At 38.2% G+C, this 16723-nt stretch overlaps 1 protein-coding gene across 1 annotated transcript in view; it reads right to left on the bottom strand.

Moving 5' to 3' along the window:
• Positions 1–253: 253 nt before the first annotated feature.
• Positions 254–16723, bottom strand: part of RAD23B (RAD23 homolog B, nucleotide excision repair protein) — a 52621-nt gene continuing 36151 nt past the window's right edge. The window contains exons 6-10 of the mRNA XM_028511082.2: positions 13801–13928; positions 9718–9850; positions 7727–7854; positions 6861–7031; positions 254–1692 (exon numbers count right to left, since the gene is read on the bottom strand). Of these exons, the coding sequence (XP_028366883.1) occupies positions 1579–1692; positions 6861–7031; positions 7727–7854; positions 9718–9850; positions 13801–13928 (674 nt within the window). The 3' untranslated portion in view covers positions 254–1578. The remainder of the gene's footprint in view (positions 1693–6860; positions 7032–7726; positions 7855–9717; positions 9851–13800; positions 13929–16723) is intronic.

Below are 16723 nucleotides of genomic sequence, written 5' to 3'. Positions count from 1 at the left end.
ATTAACTTAATGATTAACATTTTTGGGAAAAAATCATGATTTCATTTATTTTCTAAACAGACAGGTTACGAGTGCATGATGGAAAAGCTTAAAATTTATCCCCAAAATGGTATACTAAAGATTATTGCAAGTGATTATGCAGGGTGAAATCTGTGCAAATTCATCATCTTGACTCAGTATCAGATGGTAGGAAAAAAATTTCTTTAAATAGTCTTGTTTATATTTGAAAAACTGGACAAGTAGACATATGCCCCCTCTTTATGGTCAAATAATGCCAATGAGGGAGATTATAAAGAAAAAACTGAGATGAAAAAAAAAATCCAAATAAAAGCCAACACTGCTATTAAGATTTTTCTTTTAATATGCCACAAGATATCTTGATTGTATATTTTCCAAAGTTCTTTCCAGCCACACCTCCCAACCCTTCCAAAAGATTTCACCAGTCTTTCCAATGCAATAAAAGGTGCAGGATTATAGTTCTGTCCACCTCTTCTTTTTGAAAGTAATATAATCCTAATGACTTTAATGGTCATACATTCTTATCTAATAAGGAAAAACATTTACAAATATCAGAAACCCAGTTTTGAAACATTTGCATTAATTTTAAACTGAATCAGCATTTTGTGGGGTTTAAAAAAAGGCAGCAGTTTGAACTCACGACTTGCTGACAAACACGTTTCTGCTGAGGGAAGGGGAGAGAGGGAGCATGAAGGTTGTGTTGCTCCATTGGCCCCAAAGCGCTATTTTCACAAAGGGATACATCAAAAGCAAACATGCAATGGTGGTTTTAAAACTTTTACTGCAATGTAACAAGGAAGTAAACAGTAATTAGACACCTACCAATTTCCCCCCCAAACAAACCAAAAAATGTAAACAGGAAAATAACTCTGCCTATACTTATAGAGCTTCTCAAATCATGTTAGAAGGGTCTCACATTCAATGATCAAGAGATTTGAAAATAGCAGTAATTATTTTCGTTTTAAGAAAAGGTTCCCCTTCTTCCCTCCCCCACCCCAAGTATTTAACATGAAATAATGGGCTTTCTTGACATTAATTTTATACTTATTTGAAGCAGCAACAATAACCATCAATAATTTGGCATTTCTGTTTATAGATCTTCCAAAATTTTTTTTTCAATTTCATAAAGCCATTATCCAGTGTTGCCATGAAATACAGACTGTAGATTCTAGGTAGCAGAGATTCTTTCTGAAACCAATGTTAAGTCAAAGAAATATTAAGCAGGGCATTACACTAAATTTCTGGATCTAGTATACTAAAAAGAGTGAAACTAGGAAATTACCTACTGTTTTATACAAGATATAAAGACCTGCAAAAGCTGGTTTTTGGTTGTCTATTTTACATATTGTGTGGATCTGCAGCATCTGCTAACTGAAGCAGACATGCACTGTATTTATCCCTGCCCTATATCCTAGACCCCTCCCTCCCCACCCCCAACCGTCTACTACCTTATACCAAGTATTGTGGACATGAACCCAAGTCATCCCAGACAATCCAGTGAGCAAAGTTAGTGTAATGCACTGGTGTGAAGTGTGAGATTAAAAAAAAAAAAAGTCCCTTTCAATCTTCATCAAAGTTTTGCTGTAGAAGAAAATTGGCAGCCAAGTTCTCATTCTTCTCACAAGCAAAATATGCCTGTATCACAAGTCCTTCAGGAAATCCTAATGCCTTTAACTGGAAGAAAGAAAGAAAGAAAAACATTATTATTCCAACATAACACTACTGACTGATCATCACTTGAAAAATGTACTATGGAAGACACAAGAAAACTCGTGAGAATTTTACAGGAACCCACCCCTATCTGAATACGGGGTTGCTGTCCCACCCAAGGAGCCAGACGGAACTAGACCCTTTCCTTTGACACCCACCCACCAAACTCCCTGTTCCCGGCTAAAGCTACTCGACTAACAGGCACTTTGCTAACACCAACTGGCACTAACACTAAAAATTAGCTGCTTACTATGGCGGTTTAAAAATAAATGACTCTACAGAAATTTGTAAATTAAATGGCTTTTAGTGTATGAAAGGTGAAGATTTGAATAAGAGCAACTGGAGATGAGATTAACTACACCTCAGGTTTGTAAAGAAAGTGTTGTCATCTGGACCTCCAGGTAACCCTCTCATGATCACCTGAAGGACTCACGTATCCAGGCCACCTGATTAAGCACTGAAGGACTCACATATATGTCCGCCTGGCATCCATTACCCAGGTCCTGGGAACTGACCCGAACTCCTGCCGCCCATCTCAACCACCTGGCATCCATCAACCTGACGGCCTGACAGCTGACTGATGCAGTCCTGGACCAATCCTAGGGCTACGGGTGCAGGACTGATAATTCTGAAGAATTCACTTTTGCTACAAGAACTTTCAACTTCTCTTCCTTTGGGACACTTCTCAGTTTTTGCCTAGCTGTACTCCCAGTCTGCAGACTCCAAGACCCTTGAATAAATATCTATCATTTATTTCTAAAAAAAAAAAAAAAAAAAAAAAAAGAAAGTGTTGTCTTTCATTAGGATCAAATAGCATTCTCAATCTCCTTGCTTCATGGAACACTCCACACAAGAAAAACGGGCAATTGTTAGTGATACTACATGATATTTCTGAGATCAAGATTTATGGTGTTCTATTTTTATGTGCCTAATTTTTACAGCCACTTTTGCTTTCCTAGCCTACTAAAAAAAATCACTTGTGACTCAATAATCACTGCTTTCAAAGTCTTTAAACACTAAGTTCAAAGACCTAATTCATTAGAACCTACATATTTGTCTACCAAATGCTATTTATGAACCCCCTCCTCAACAGTCTCAATAGCCTTATATTAGACTGTATCAAGAAATGACCTTAGAAAACTGGGCACAAGTCCCAATTCAGCAGGATTATTCATCCATGAGAGGAGAAGAAACTAAAAAATGATTTTGTTACCTAGGTCTTGTCCAGATTAAAGCTGGGCTAGCTGAAGGGAAAGGTAGATAGGGCACGATCCAACTATATGCTTCTACAAGACACACACTTTAGATTCAAAGATACAAATATGCTGAAAGTAAAAGGATGGAAAAAGATACATACTATGCAAACAGTTACAAAGGGAGCTGGAGTGACTATTAATATCAGACAAAATAGATTTTAACATAAAAATTGTTACTAATAAAAAAGGACATTTTATGATGATAAAGCAGCAGAAAGACTTCATTATAAACATATTATATATATATAGGAGTCCCAAAACTGATGAAACAAAAATGGACAGCACTGAAGGGAGAAAGCGGCAATCCAACAATAACAGATGGAGACTTCAACAGCCCCCATGTTCAAGAAGGGATACACCAACTAGGCAGAAGACCAGAAAGGAAATGGGCAACTCAACAACATAAAAAACCAACTAGACTTCACAGACATTTACAGAAGATTGTGTGTCCTTCTCAAGTATACACAGAACATTCTCCATAAAGACCATGTTAGGCCATAAGGCAAGCCTCAATGAATTTAACAGAACTAAAATTATAGAAGATGTGTTCTCTGACCACAATGGAATGAGCTCAGAAATCAGTAATAAAAGGAAACTTGAGAAATACACAAATAGGTGGGGATTAAAACAAAACCACAACGCAAACAAAACCAAACCGCGAAGCAAAACTCATGGGACGCTGGCGGAGCTGTGCCTGCAGGCAAGGTTAAAGCCGCAAACGTCTGCATAGAAGAGAAAGGCCTCAAGTCAACAACCTAAGCTTCCACCTTAAGAAACTAAAAAATAAAAGAAACAAATTCCAAAACAAGCAGAGGACGAAAATAATAAAAACCAGAGAGAAAATAAATAAAGCTAGAAACATAACATAATCATCAAAACCAAAAGTTAGTGCTTTTTCCCCCTTTAGATCAACAATTAAAATTACTAAAATCAGGAATGAATGTGAATACATTACTATTTTTTATAGAAATAAAAACTGTTAAAAAGGAAATATTATGAACAACAAATTAGGTATCTTACATGAAACAGACAAATTTCTAGAAAAACAAAAAACACCAAAACTGACTCAAGAACAAATAGGTAATCTGAAGAGGCCTATGACAAGTAAAGAGGCTGAATGAGTTATTAGAGAATTTTCCAAAGAAAAACCATGCTCAGATAACTTCACTGCTGAATTTTACCAACTGCTTAAAGAAAAATTAATACCAATTTTTCATAAACTCTTCCCAACTGATTCTATAAGGCTAATATTATTCCACTAATACCAAAAGCAGACATACACACCAGACCAGTATTTCTTATGCAGATGCAGAAATCCTCAATGAAATACTAGCAGGCCCAACCAGCAACATAAAAAAAGATTATAGATAGCACGACTGACTAGGATTCACCCTAGAAATACAAGGTTGGTCCAACATACAAAAATCAGTAATTAATAAAGCACATAACAGGAAAAGGAACAAAACTACACAACCAGCTTAAACACAGAAAAAGCATTTGGCAAAATCTAAAAACTTTTTGTTATAAAAACACTCAACAAACTAGGAATAGCAGAAAACTTCCTCAATCAAATAACAGGAATGTAGTAAAACTTACAGCTAACATCATACTTAATAGTGAAAAGAAATATTTTCTCCTAAAATCCAAAATAAGACAAGCATGTTGGCTCTCATCACTACTATTGATCGATACACAGGAGGCTCAGGGGCGTCCGACATTCTGGTGTCTCTGGGCCACACTGGGAGAACAGTTGCCTTGGCCCACACATTAAATACACTGCGACACATAATCACAAAATCTCAAATTTTAAGTAAATTTATGATTTTGTGTTGGGCTGCAGGATGGACACCCCTGGTAGAGCAATCAGCACACAAAACAAACAACTGAGGACATCCATATTAGAAAAGTAAAACCATGTCTACTTGCAAATAGTATCTTGCATATATAAAATTCTAAGGAACACACACCCAAATGATCAGAATGGATGCATGAGTTCAGAAAGGCTGCAAGATATACATAAGATCAATACACAAAATAAATTGTATTTCTACATAAATAACAATGAATCCAAAAAATGAAATTAAGAACACACTCCCATTTAAAACATCAAAAACAATAAAAATATTTAGTAATAAACCTAACACAAGAAGTACAAACTGAAGACTACAGAACATTTTGGAAAGAAAATTACAGAATGTCTAATAATAAATGAAAGGAAATCATGTACATAGTAAGACCTAATGGCTTGATAAGGCCTAATACTGCTAACATGGCAATACTCTCCAAATTGATCTACCAAAAAACACAATATCCTAATCCCAGCCACTTTTTTGGGGGGGGGGGGTGGGGGTGGATATCAGAGAAGTTGATCCTAAAAATATGAAAATGCAAGGGATGCAGAAGAGCCGAAACAATCTTAGGAAGCACAAAATTGAAGTGCTCGCTTCCTGATTGCAACACTTACTACAAAGCGCCCTGGCTGACGTGGCTCGGTGCACTGAGTGCCGGCCTGAGAACCACAGGGGGTGCGCAAGAGGCAACCACACGTTGATGTTTCTCTCCCTCTCTTTCTCCCTTCCTTCCCCTCTAAAAACAAATAAATAAAATCCTAAAACAGAACAAAACAAGCCTTAATACAAAGCCATAGCAGTAATCAAGACTGAGGTTCTGGCATAGGCTAAACATACAGTTTAATGGAACAGAATTGACAGCCCAGAAATAAACCTTCACACTTATGGTCAATTGATGTTTAGTAACAATGCCAAGACGACTTAGTGGGAAAAGGGTAGTATTTTCAATAAATGGTTCTGGGGCAACTGGACAGCCAGGTGCAAAACGGTGTAGCTTGACGCCATAAGCAAAAAGTAACTTAAAATGTATTACAAATTTAAATGTAATAATAACTATAAACTCTTGAGAAGACAAGAGTAAATCTTTTAAACTTGTATTAGGCAATATTCTCTTAGTATGACATTAAAAGCACAAGCAACAAAATTTCTCCAATATAGAAATCAAAAACTGAACCCTAACTTAGAAAAAAAGGATAGAACAAGTGAGGCAAGTGTCATTTACCAGCCAGATATAAAGTATCTTTTAAAAAATACATAATTATAAACCCTGAACACTTGATATGTTTATATCATAAACAAAGAACAAGTTATTGTCCAGGTGATTTTCTAAGTATTAAGTGAAAAAGCACTTTATGGAATTTCCATCTCAGAACACTTCATACAACAGGCAAGTACTATGATTCCCCATTTACGAAAGTTAACAGTGGGGCCAGAGAATGAATGACTACTCATAATGTCATAAAAACCAGGTTACCGTAGTGTCATGACCTACACTGGCCGACCAGGTAAGGATCGAAACAGAAATCAGGACACCAGGTTCTGATGTTTACTGTACACAATTTTTTATAGAATTCTCATATATATATTATATATTATATACATATTATATATATAAAATTTACATTTTAGTGACAGTATGAAGTTAACATCTGAAATATAAATGAAAAGATGGGCAATTTTAATTTAAGCAGACAACTAAAGATCATTTTTTCCCTGAATATTAAAACGTCAATGAAATTTTTAGTTTCTTAGTGTATTCATAACTATTTCATGCTAGAATGGTAGTCACTGCTGGTCCCTAGGGCTCACAAGGACAAGATGGGAGAGCAGGGCTAAGAAGAGCTTGTCTTTGCTGCAATTCCTAAGGGAAATGCTCTGCTTGACTCGAAGAGAACTACTTCCGATGATGGAAATCCTCTGGAGCAGCGCTACCCAGTGCAGCAGCCACTAGCCCCACGTAGATACTGAGCACCTGAATGTGGTTATTGTGACTCAGAAATGAACTCTTAGTTTTACTTAAACTCACCCTTTCTATAGCTTCTTTTTCCTGAGGCGTTACTTGAATGTAGTTCATATGACCGCTTCCAGCTTCTGCAATTCCTCCACTGCTACCTCCACTGCCTCCTCCTTGACCACCAGCTTCTTGAACTGGTTCATTTAACATCTGAATAAAATGCTCCTGATGTTGGCTAATTTGCTGTGGTGGTTTGAAGGACAAAGAAAAACAATACATTGATATAAAATATCTCCAGGAAAATAAGAATTCTAAATATAACTAAGAGAGAAGCTACAACTTTGCAATTGTAATATTCTGGAATGGTTCTAGATTATTTAGTCTTTGGAAGGATATGATTCCTTGTATATTATTAAAGAAGCTCAGTTCTTGAGTCAGATAAACAATGAAGAATAAAGAGAATTCAAATTCTCATTCATAAATGTACCCTGCCAAAAAAAATCAATGTTAAAAAACTACATGACTATAGGAACAAAGAAAATCTACATGTGTCTTCCACACAAGCAGGCAGTACAATGACGTACAAACTAAAATAGTTTGTGACCTAAACATTAATTAAGCCTACAAGTATATTTTCTAAGCGGTGGTGCTCCACTAATAACAAGGTTGGGAAAAAAGACCAAGTTCCTTTGCTGAAGGGTTTCTCAGATTCTTTAATGAAGTAGTTGCCAAATTCATCATCTGACCAACTAAAATCAAACGAACCTCCATGCCCAACCCAACTCTTTTTTTAGGACATCTACCTTTATACCATATTCTACTGAAGAAGCAGCTCAGAGGACTGGTTTAATGTTGGTGGAGGGGAAGGAGTACTCGCTGACATTCAAACTGTGATATACACTCTAAACCCACTTCTGAAATTAACACTGGGTAGTCACCTGTAGTAACTGAGGATTTTCTCGACCTATCTGTTGTAGCAATGCAGGAAGCAGAGAAGGATTCTGTTGAATAATTTGTCTCATCTGTTGAAACTGAGGCTGATTCCGTAAAAATTCAAGGGGGTGTCCTAAAATACACATAAATGTTTTTAAACAAAAGTAGCAATTACATACACGAAGAGCTGGCTTAATTGTAATTTAGATAGTAGACACTGGAAAGTAGAAAAATATGTAATTTGAGTTCTCAGATATACAAACTTGATATTGAATTCCTGGGAGATTCAAAACAGGTGGACAAAAGTAAGTGTACAGTTGTTTGTATGGAAAACTACAAATTAATAAATAATAATACAAGAATAAATTCACCCTGGGCAGGTAACCCAGTCAGTTAGAGGGCCATGCCACTACACCAAGGTTGCAGGTTCAGTCCCTGGTCAAGGCACATACAAAAAGCGACCAATGAACAACGTAAAAATAAGTGGAAGAACAATTGATGTTTCTTTTTCTCTCTCTCTCTCTCTAAAAAAAAGTAAGTTAAAAAATAACACCTGTTTTACGTAGTCACAACTGTAAATCTACTTTTTTGCCCACTCCTGTATTTAATAATTAAAAGTTAAGAGTTCAGGTTTGCAGATCAGATGGAGTTTTATTAATGCAAACTCAATTACAGTTAGAATTTTTTATTATGACCCTCAAATTTCAAACATTTATAATCTATAAACACTTGAAATAAGATCCCTTTATAATAATAAAAACTATTTAATAGTATGAAATAAAGTATACGATCTAGAACTTGTGACTTTTGGGGGTGGTGGTATTTATCTGGTTATATTATATAAAAATCAAAATTTGCATACAAAAGAACTGTGTTTTTGAGGTTACTAATGGACGAGAATTTTTTAGATGTTATTTCCTAAATTTTAATTCAAGATAATCATTCAAATTAAAATGACCACAAACACAGGTATTTATTTTTCTATGGGTAACATCAGTTTTACAGATGAAGAAAATAAGAGTCAGAAGCTAAGTTAGTAAGTGTTGCTGAAAGGAGCAGCTCCTCAATCTGAACCAATGTTGTGGCCTCTTCTTTCTACTCCCATGCTGAATCTCAAGGAATGAAAAGCTGGTCCTCTGGGAGAATGTATACAAAGTGCTTAGGGCCCTGGCTGGGGTAGTCCAGTGGAATAAGTGCCGGCCTTCAAACCAAGGGGTTGCAGGTTCAATTCCTAGTCAGGGCACACGCCTGGGTTGCAAGCCAGGCCCCCACTAGGGGACGCTCGAGAGGCAACCACACATTGATGTTTCTCCCCCTCTCTTTCTCCTTCCCTTCCCCTTTCTAAAAATAAGTAAATACAATCTTTTAAAAAAAGTGCTTAGAAATTTTTGTCAATCAGAATTGACTGCCATAATTAGAACTAGAAAATGCATCAAAGATTGGCCTCTTCAAAATTAAGTTTGAATACTTTATCAATATACAGAAGAATGATGGAGAACACAAGTAATTTGTGAGCCTACCTAAGACTTTGCTTTGTAGTCAAACTTTTGGCAATGGAAATATGAGTGTTGGCCAGTGGACACTTGAATTTAAGTTTGCTTTCACCCCTTGATACAAGATTTTAAACCTCTTGAGGTTTTATTTCCCTGGTTGTATAATAACCACTAAGACAGTACTGGCTTTGAAATTATACATATTTTATGACATTTATAAGGAGAGAAAGAGACAAGGCGAGGAAACCATTGGAAACAGCTTCAGAATACTATGCTCTTTACCAAAACTAGAGCAATGATGTTTAATATAACCAAAAATATCTTTGTATCTATTTGGTAAAATTTCTTCTGGAACCTTCTCCAATACTGATGAATAAAGAATGTGCTTTGAGAGTAATCTAAAGCCCCTGGGAATGAACCTGACTTCAAAATACTTCAGATGAAATTATTTCACAGTACGAATTCAGAGCCATTTCCTCCCCATCCAAAAGATTCCACTTTACCTCCAGAACTGGTTGTTGTAGTTGTTGCTGTCGTAGTTGCTGCGGCTGCAGCCACTGAAGACTGAGGAGCCCCAGTAGTAGCTGCTGGAGGGGGGTCAACCACAGCCTGACTTTCTCTGTCTCCGGGAATCCCCTGTAACACAATGCCCAACCTTTAAAATATCCTGTCATTTAAAGTTAGTTAAATTACTCAGAGTAGAAGATTTATTAATATATTTAATAGCCTTGTCTAATTTCCAAAAGCATCAAACAGATGTCTCCTTCAATTAGAAGCGAAGAATCAAGTCTTATCTGAAAGCTGCATACATTTACATTTGGTCAGAAACGGTGTGAGTGTAGTACAGAAGAACCCATATTGCTATAATATTGGGGTGGCCAAAAAGTTTGCTCTATTTTTAAGTAAAAATAAAAGAAGTTTTTTATTTTCACCAATAACTTTATTGAACAGTGTATTCACTGTTTTGTTCCACTACCTCCTGCCATCTTTCAGGCAACTTCATAACTCCATCTCCCCAAAACTTTTTATCTTTTTGAGCAAATAATTGTTCCAGGTGCCTTTTGTAGTGATCCAGGGAATTGAAATTTTTCCATTAAGAGAATTTTGTAAAGACCAAAAGAAATGAAAACCCAAAGGTGCAATGTCTGGTGAATACGTCAATGAATCAGAACCTCCTGGCCAGGCTGTAACAGTTTTTGCCTGGTCACCACAGAAACATGCGTCTTACGATATCCTGATGGGAGAATATGCGCTTTCTGCTGACTAATTCCAGACGCTTTTTGTCCAGTGCTGCTTTCAGTGGTCTAATTGGGAGTAGCAGTTATTGGAACTAACTGTTTGGTTTTCCGGAAGGAGCTCATGATAGAGAACTCCCTTCCGATCCCACCATATGCACCACACTGCCTTCTATGGATGAAGACTGGCCTTTGGTGTGGCTGGTGGTGATCTTTGCTTGCCTTATGACCTCTTCCGTTCCACAGTATTGTAAAGTATCCATTTTTCATCACCTGTCATAATTTGTTTTAAAAAATGGAACATTTTCATTTTGTTTTAGTAGAGAAGCGCATGCACAAATATGGTCCAGGTCCCCCCCCCCTTATGTGGAACCCAAACATCACAGTGATTAACATAACAGAGCTGGTGCAAGTGATTTTTCAATACTTGATTTAGAGAGTTTGAGTATATTGGCTATCTCCCATGTGGTATAATGTTGATTATTCTCAATTAATGTCTCAATCTGATCACTATCAACTTGCACTGGTCTACATAGCCATGGAGCATTGTCCAGCAAAAAATCTCCAGAATGAAACTTCGCAAACCACTTTTAATACCTTTGATCAGTTGCAGCACCTTCTCCATACACAGCACAAATCTTTTTTTGAGTTTCAGCTGCGTTTTTACCTTTCTTAAAAGAATAAAGCATACTATGCTGAAAATGTTGCTTATTTTCTTCCATCTTCAATATTAAAATGGCTACACAAAAATTCACCAATTTTGATAAGTATTTTTTAAAATGCACACTGATATGACAACAGTCACAATACAATCTAACAGCATTGTTTTAAATGAAGTTAAAGACAAATAAGTGCTACTAGAACCATCATATGGAAAAAACCTAATGAATCTTTGGCCAACCCAATACAATGCAACACTGTCCAAGAGAACTTCCCATGATGATGGAAATATTCTATAGTCATGCTGTCCAATAAAATACCCATTAGCCGCATGTAGCTACCGATAACTTGAAATGTGGCTAATGTTACTCAGAAACTAAAATTTTAACTTACTTTCTTTTATTAAAATAGCTACTTGTACTTAATAGCTACCTTACCAGACAGTATAGATCTAAGGTATACTGTATTTTGCCATGTATAATGTGCACTTTCTTGCCCAAATTTTTGAGGAAAAAATAAGGATGCACATTGTATACAGGTAGTACCTGATTTACCTCTGTATCTGTTCTTGTAAATACTTATTAACTAAAATTTCTTAGACTATAATATGTATGAAAATTAATGCAAAAATTCTTTTATAATATAAAAAATAAGTATTTAAATATGAACAAATAAAAAATTGAATTAAGAAATTAAAAGATTTTTTCCCTGAAAGTTTGGGCCAAACACACAAGTGTGTATTATACATGGCAAAATACAGTAAATGAATTTTGCAATTCGAGACTTCCGGCAAGATGGAGGAATAGGTGGTCGCACCATACCTCCTCGTACAACCAAGATTAGAAAACCAATAATTTACAACAATAATTTACTATCAGAATAACACCCAGATCCGGCAGAGGATTTATCTGAATGGAAGTCGGGCAGCCAAGAAGCTGAAGTAGACGCGTTCATCCGGACGGGTAGGAGAGGACGAGCCGGCGGGCGAGGGGCTGGCTCCGGTCGGCGGCGCGCGCGGAAGTCGGGGGAAGGTTTGGCGCGAAATCGGCGCAAAAGCCATCGGGCAAAGCCATCAAGCGCGTAACAAGGCAGCGGTGATCCCTGAGTACGCAAGCTGCGGCTGGCAGACCCAGAGGGGCAGCGATTGTGGACCAGGGCAGAACTCACGGCCCAGAAGCCCAGACAAGGGTCTGAGTCCAGGGGAACGGAACTACTGCCATTGTTTTCTCCCGCCCCGCCCCCACATAAACGACACAACCTAGCGACCGGGGTGCCCAGCCCTGGTGAGCACCTAAGGCTCCGCCCCCCACCGTAACAAGAGCAAACAGACCGGAAAAAAAAAAAAAAAGGAGAGACAGGGGGAAAAAAAAACCATGTTTTCAACAGAGCAAATCAGTCCCCCAGGACTCATCCTTTTGAGCGACCAGGAATTAGCCAATCTATCAGATGCGCAGTTCAAAACACTGGTGATCAGAAAGCTCACGGAACTGGTGGATTTTGGACGAAATTTAGATGAAAGAATGCAGAGTACCATAAAACAGATGCAGGAAGACACGCGGAGGAGAGCCAATAGTGAAAGGAAGGAATATGAGTCTCAAGACAATACAGTGGACCAGAAGGAAGATAGAATCAACCAAGCAGGAAAGCATGATGAAATAAGAATTCAAAAAATTGAGGAAAAGATTAAGAGCATCCAAGACACCTTTAAACGTTCCAATACCCGAATTATAGGGGTACCAGAATCGGAAGGGGAAAAGCAACAGATTGAGCATGTATTTGAACAAATAATAAAGGAGAACTTCCCCAATCTGGCAAAGGGAACAGTCTTCCAAGGAATCCAACAAGCTCAGAGAGCCCCAAAGAAGTTGGACCCAAGAAGAAACACACCAAGGCACATCATAATTACATTAGCCAAGGTAAAAACGAAGGAGAGAATCCTAGAAGCAGCAAGAGGTAAGGGGACAGTAACCTAACAAAGGAGTTCCCATCAGACTGTCAGCTGATTTCTCCAAAGAGACCTTACAGGCAAGAAGGGGCTGGAAAGAAATATTCCAAGTCATGAAAGACAAGGACCTACATCCCAGATTGCTCTATCCAGCAAAGCTCTCATTTAGAATGGAAGGGCAGATAAAGTGCTTCTCAGATAAGGTCAAGTTATCTGGGATCTGTCCAGATAAACCAGATTATCTGAAAATTTTAAGTTAAATCTCCCAGTGAAAAAGAAACGTCAATTAATTATAAAAATTTAGAGTATAAGTCAAATAAAATTTAGGTTAGGCTTCTAACTTAAAACTTTTGCTCTAAATAGTATATTCAAAATTATGCTGGCAGTCAATAAAGCTACTAAAATGTTAGATTACACAGAAACAAACAAACCCGTACGTGCCCGTGCCCCCAACACAAGCCATCAGCCCGAGGACATCAGAGGGGCAGAGGGGTCTGCTCCGAAAGAAGAGCCAGTTGTATACCTCAGTCAGCCACGCTGTTCAGTAATTAAAAATTGTATCGAAATTTTTCAGGACAGGTATTTTATCAACACAAAATGTTAACATACTAAGAAAATGAAAGCATTATGCAAATTATCTAGCATATACTATTATTCTACTGAGAATTGTTATTATTCCTTTAAAATCATTGTTTCTTTGGGATGTTGGTCTTAAAGTGCAATGAAGAAAGTAAAATGGTTCTCACCATTAAAAGGTACTCCACTGCTCTGTCAGGGTTGTTGAAACTGGCTCTCAGGGCGGCAATTACTTGCTCTCGTTCATAGCCCATTGACATGATCTCAGTTACCATATTTTCATAAGACTGACCAGTCACTACAGGGGTGGGGGGAGGGAAAAGAAAGGGAACATTTAACGACTCAACATTTTGCACATCCTTATTGAATGTATACAATGTTTCAAACACTACAGTGCTAGAAATATGAAGATGAATTAACAGTATAAACCACAACATATACATGGTAGGCAGAATAATGCCCCCCCCCCCCAATCCCTGGAACCCACAAGTATGTTAGGTTACCTGGCAAAAAGGAATTAAGGTTGCTAATCAGCTAAAATAGGGAAATTACCCTGGATTATGAGTGAGCCCAATGTAACCACAAGGGCCCTTTAAAGTAAGAGGGGAACGAATTAAGAGGGTCAGAGAAACAGATGTAAGGAAGTGAGGACAAAAGCATGGTCAGGGGTGCTATGCTCCTTTGATGATGATGGAGCAGGGGCCATGAGCCAAGGAGTGTGGGCAGCCTCTACAAGCTGCAAAGAACCTGGAACAGATCCTCCCCTTGAGTCTCCAGAAGAGAAGGAACGCAGCCCTGATTTTAGCCCAGTAATTTAGTACCTTGACTTTTGCCCAGTGAGCCCGGGGTCAGACTTCTAACATGCAGTACTGTTAGGTAATAATCTGTCTTGTTTTACACTGCTAAGTGCGTGGTAACTTATTACAGTAGCAATAGAAAACTAATATAGTATGTTTAATGATGACAATAAAAATATCAGGTACAAATGTAGCACAAATACAGGACAGATTTATTTAGCAGGTCAGGGAAGGCAACCTGGAAGAAGAGACAGATGAAATGACTTTTGATAATAAGAAGAGCATTTCAAGCAATCAACTCTGCCATAACAAGCTGTTTTTCCTTTAACACCTTTTATTATCAAAGCAGAGGGGGAAAGGAGGTTAGTTATAAAGTTAAAATTTCACATACCATACAAAGCTGGTAGAATGACCCAGACACAGTAAGTCGCTTTTACCTCATGTAAACTATCTTTTCTTCCACTTGTGTTCTGGGTACCATTTCCTTTCTTGTCTCCTCAAAGAACTGGGTGTTTTAGTTATTGCCTACTTTGTCCATTTCCCACACCCCCCCCTCCACTTAATTACCTTGGTCAGCAGTTAACTGTGTCCTTGAATGTCATCCTAAGAACAAAAACCTGCCTCCCTTGACCACATCCCAATTCTCTTTCAAGAACTGGTCCATTTGTCTGCATTGTTCCTTTAACAGCCCTAGATGTCTGCATGCTGTGGCCACTTCCTCCCGTTCCACTCCTAACCCAGCACCAATATGACTTTGGATTTCTAAAGATTCTCCCCTCAAATGTGTCCCACCATTATCTGCCATCTTCATTTCTTCTCCTTCTTTTTTAATATCACCAGAAGAAATTTTTTTAATTAATGATTTTAGGGAAAGAGAGGAAGGGAGGGACAGGGAGACAGAGCAACACCAATTGGTTATCTCCCATTTGCACACTGACTGGGGGATAAAACCTGCAATCTACGTATGTGCCACTCAAGAATTGAACCTGAAACCTCTTGGTATGTGTGATGATGCTCTGATCTACTGAGCCACCCAGCCAGGGCTCTGCCATTTCAGAAAATGGCACCAATATCCAATCCAAGTACTCGAATCAGAAAACCTTGGTGATTTCGATTCCCTTTCCCCTGCCTCCATATCTAATCTATTAGCGAATCTGGTAGGTCCTAGCTCTAAATTACATCCTGAACTCATCCAGTTCTTCTTCCACTGCCTTCACTTAAGACCAGTCCAGAATAATTGCTGGTCTAGATTAAAACTTCCTTCCTCCTCTCCTGCTCCCCAGCCTACAATTAATTCTTTAGGCAGTTGTCAAAGAAAGCTTTAAAAAAAGAAAACCTCATCTCATTTCGGGCTCCCAACCCTCAACAATCCTCCACACACGACGCTCCAACCACAATGATCTTCTCCAGCGTACTTCACAACTCCTCCTCCTCCTGCCCCAGAACCTTTACGTACACCCAGCCTCTGTGATGACCAGTTCCTTTGCATGCTACAGTCCTTGATTTAAATGGTACAGTCTCAGTGAGGTATTGCCTAATTACAAAGTGCCTTCTGTTTTTCTTTATGAACGCTACTAGTTTTTAACGTATCATTTATCATGATTTGCAATATATTTCACATTTCCCTCCACCTTCATCTGAATGCAGGTACAAGGGACTATATTATTTTGCATCACTGTTTCCCTGACACCTAGATGACATTCATCAGTTGAATGGCTTTTTTTCTTCTGTGGAATTTTAAATAAAGGTATGTAATAGTTAGGAAAGTACAATTTAAAAAACTAATTATCACTAAGCAAATGTGGTGTTTGAAAGTTTGTTTAGGGTAATGATTTTTCCTTCACCATTCTATGAAAAACTTTAAAATATTTCTACTTTTTAAATTATCACTGATATAATGCTGACACAAAGCCACTGAAGTATTTTTGGTAATCTCATACCCAGACACAAAAATCAGCATCCATAAAAACAAAATTAACAGGGGCAGCTGACAGACCCGGTGGCAGACCCTGGGCGCGGGAGGCAACGAGCAGACCCAGTGAGGTGCGCAAGGCAGCTAGCTGGCTGTCCGCAGTCACACATTCTCGCGCAGACAAACCAGGTGAAAATGGGGCAGCAACACAGACCGCGTAATCCAGGGACCTAGTGCTGGGAAATAAAGCCTAAAAGCACTTGTGGGGATTGAGCTGCCAGGAGAGATTCCCAGCCTCACAAGAGAGTTCCTTGGGGAGACCCACAGAGTCCTAGAATGTACACAAGCCCACCCGCCCGGGAGCCAGCACCAGAAGGGCCCAAT

This window comes from Phyllostomus discolor, chromosome 3 (genome assembly GCF_004126475.2).
Source record: "Phyllostomus discolor isolate MPI-MPIP mPhyDis1 chromosome 3, mPhyDis1.pri.v3, whole genome shotgun sequence".
NCBI lineage: Eukaryota > Metazoa > Chordata > Mammalia > Chiroptera > Phyllostomidae > Phyllostomus > Phyllostomus discolor.
The sequence above is the reverse complement of the archived record's forward strand: the minus strand, read 5'-3'. Positions and strand labels throughout refer to the sequence as shown.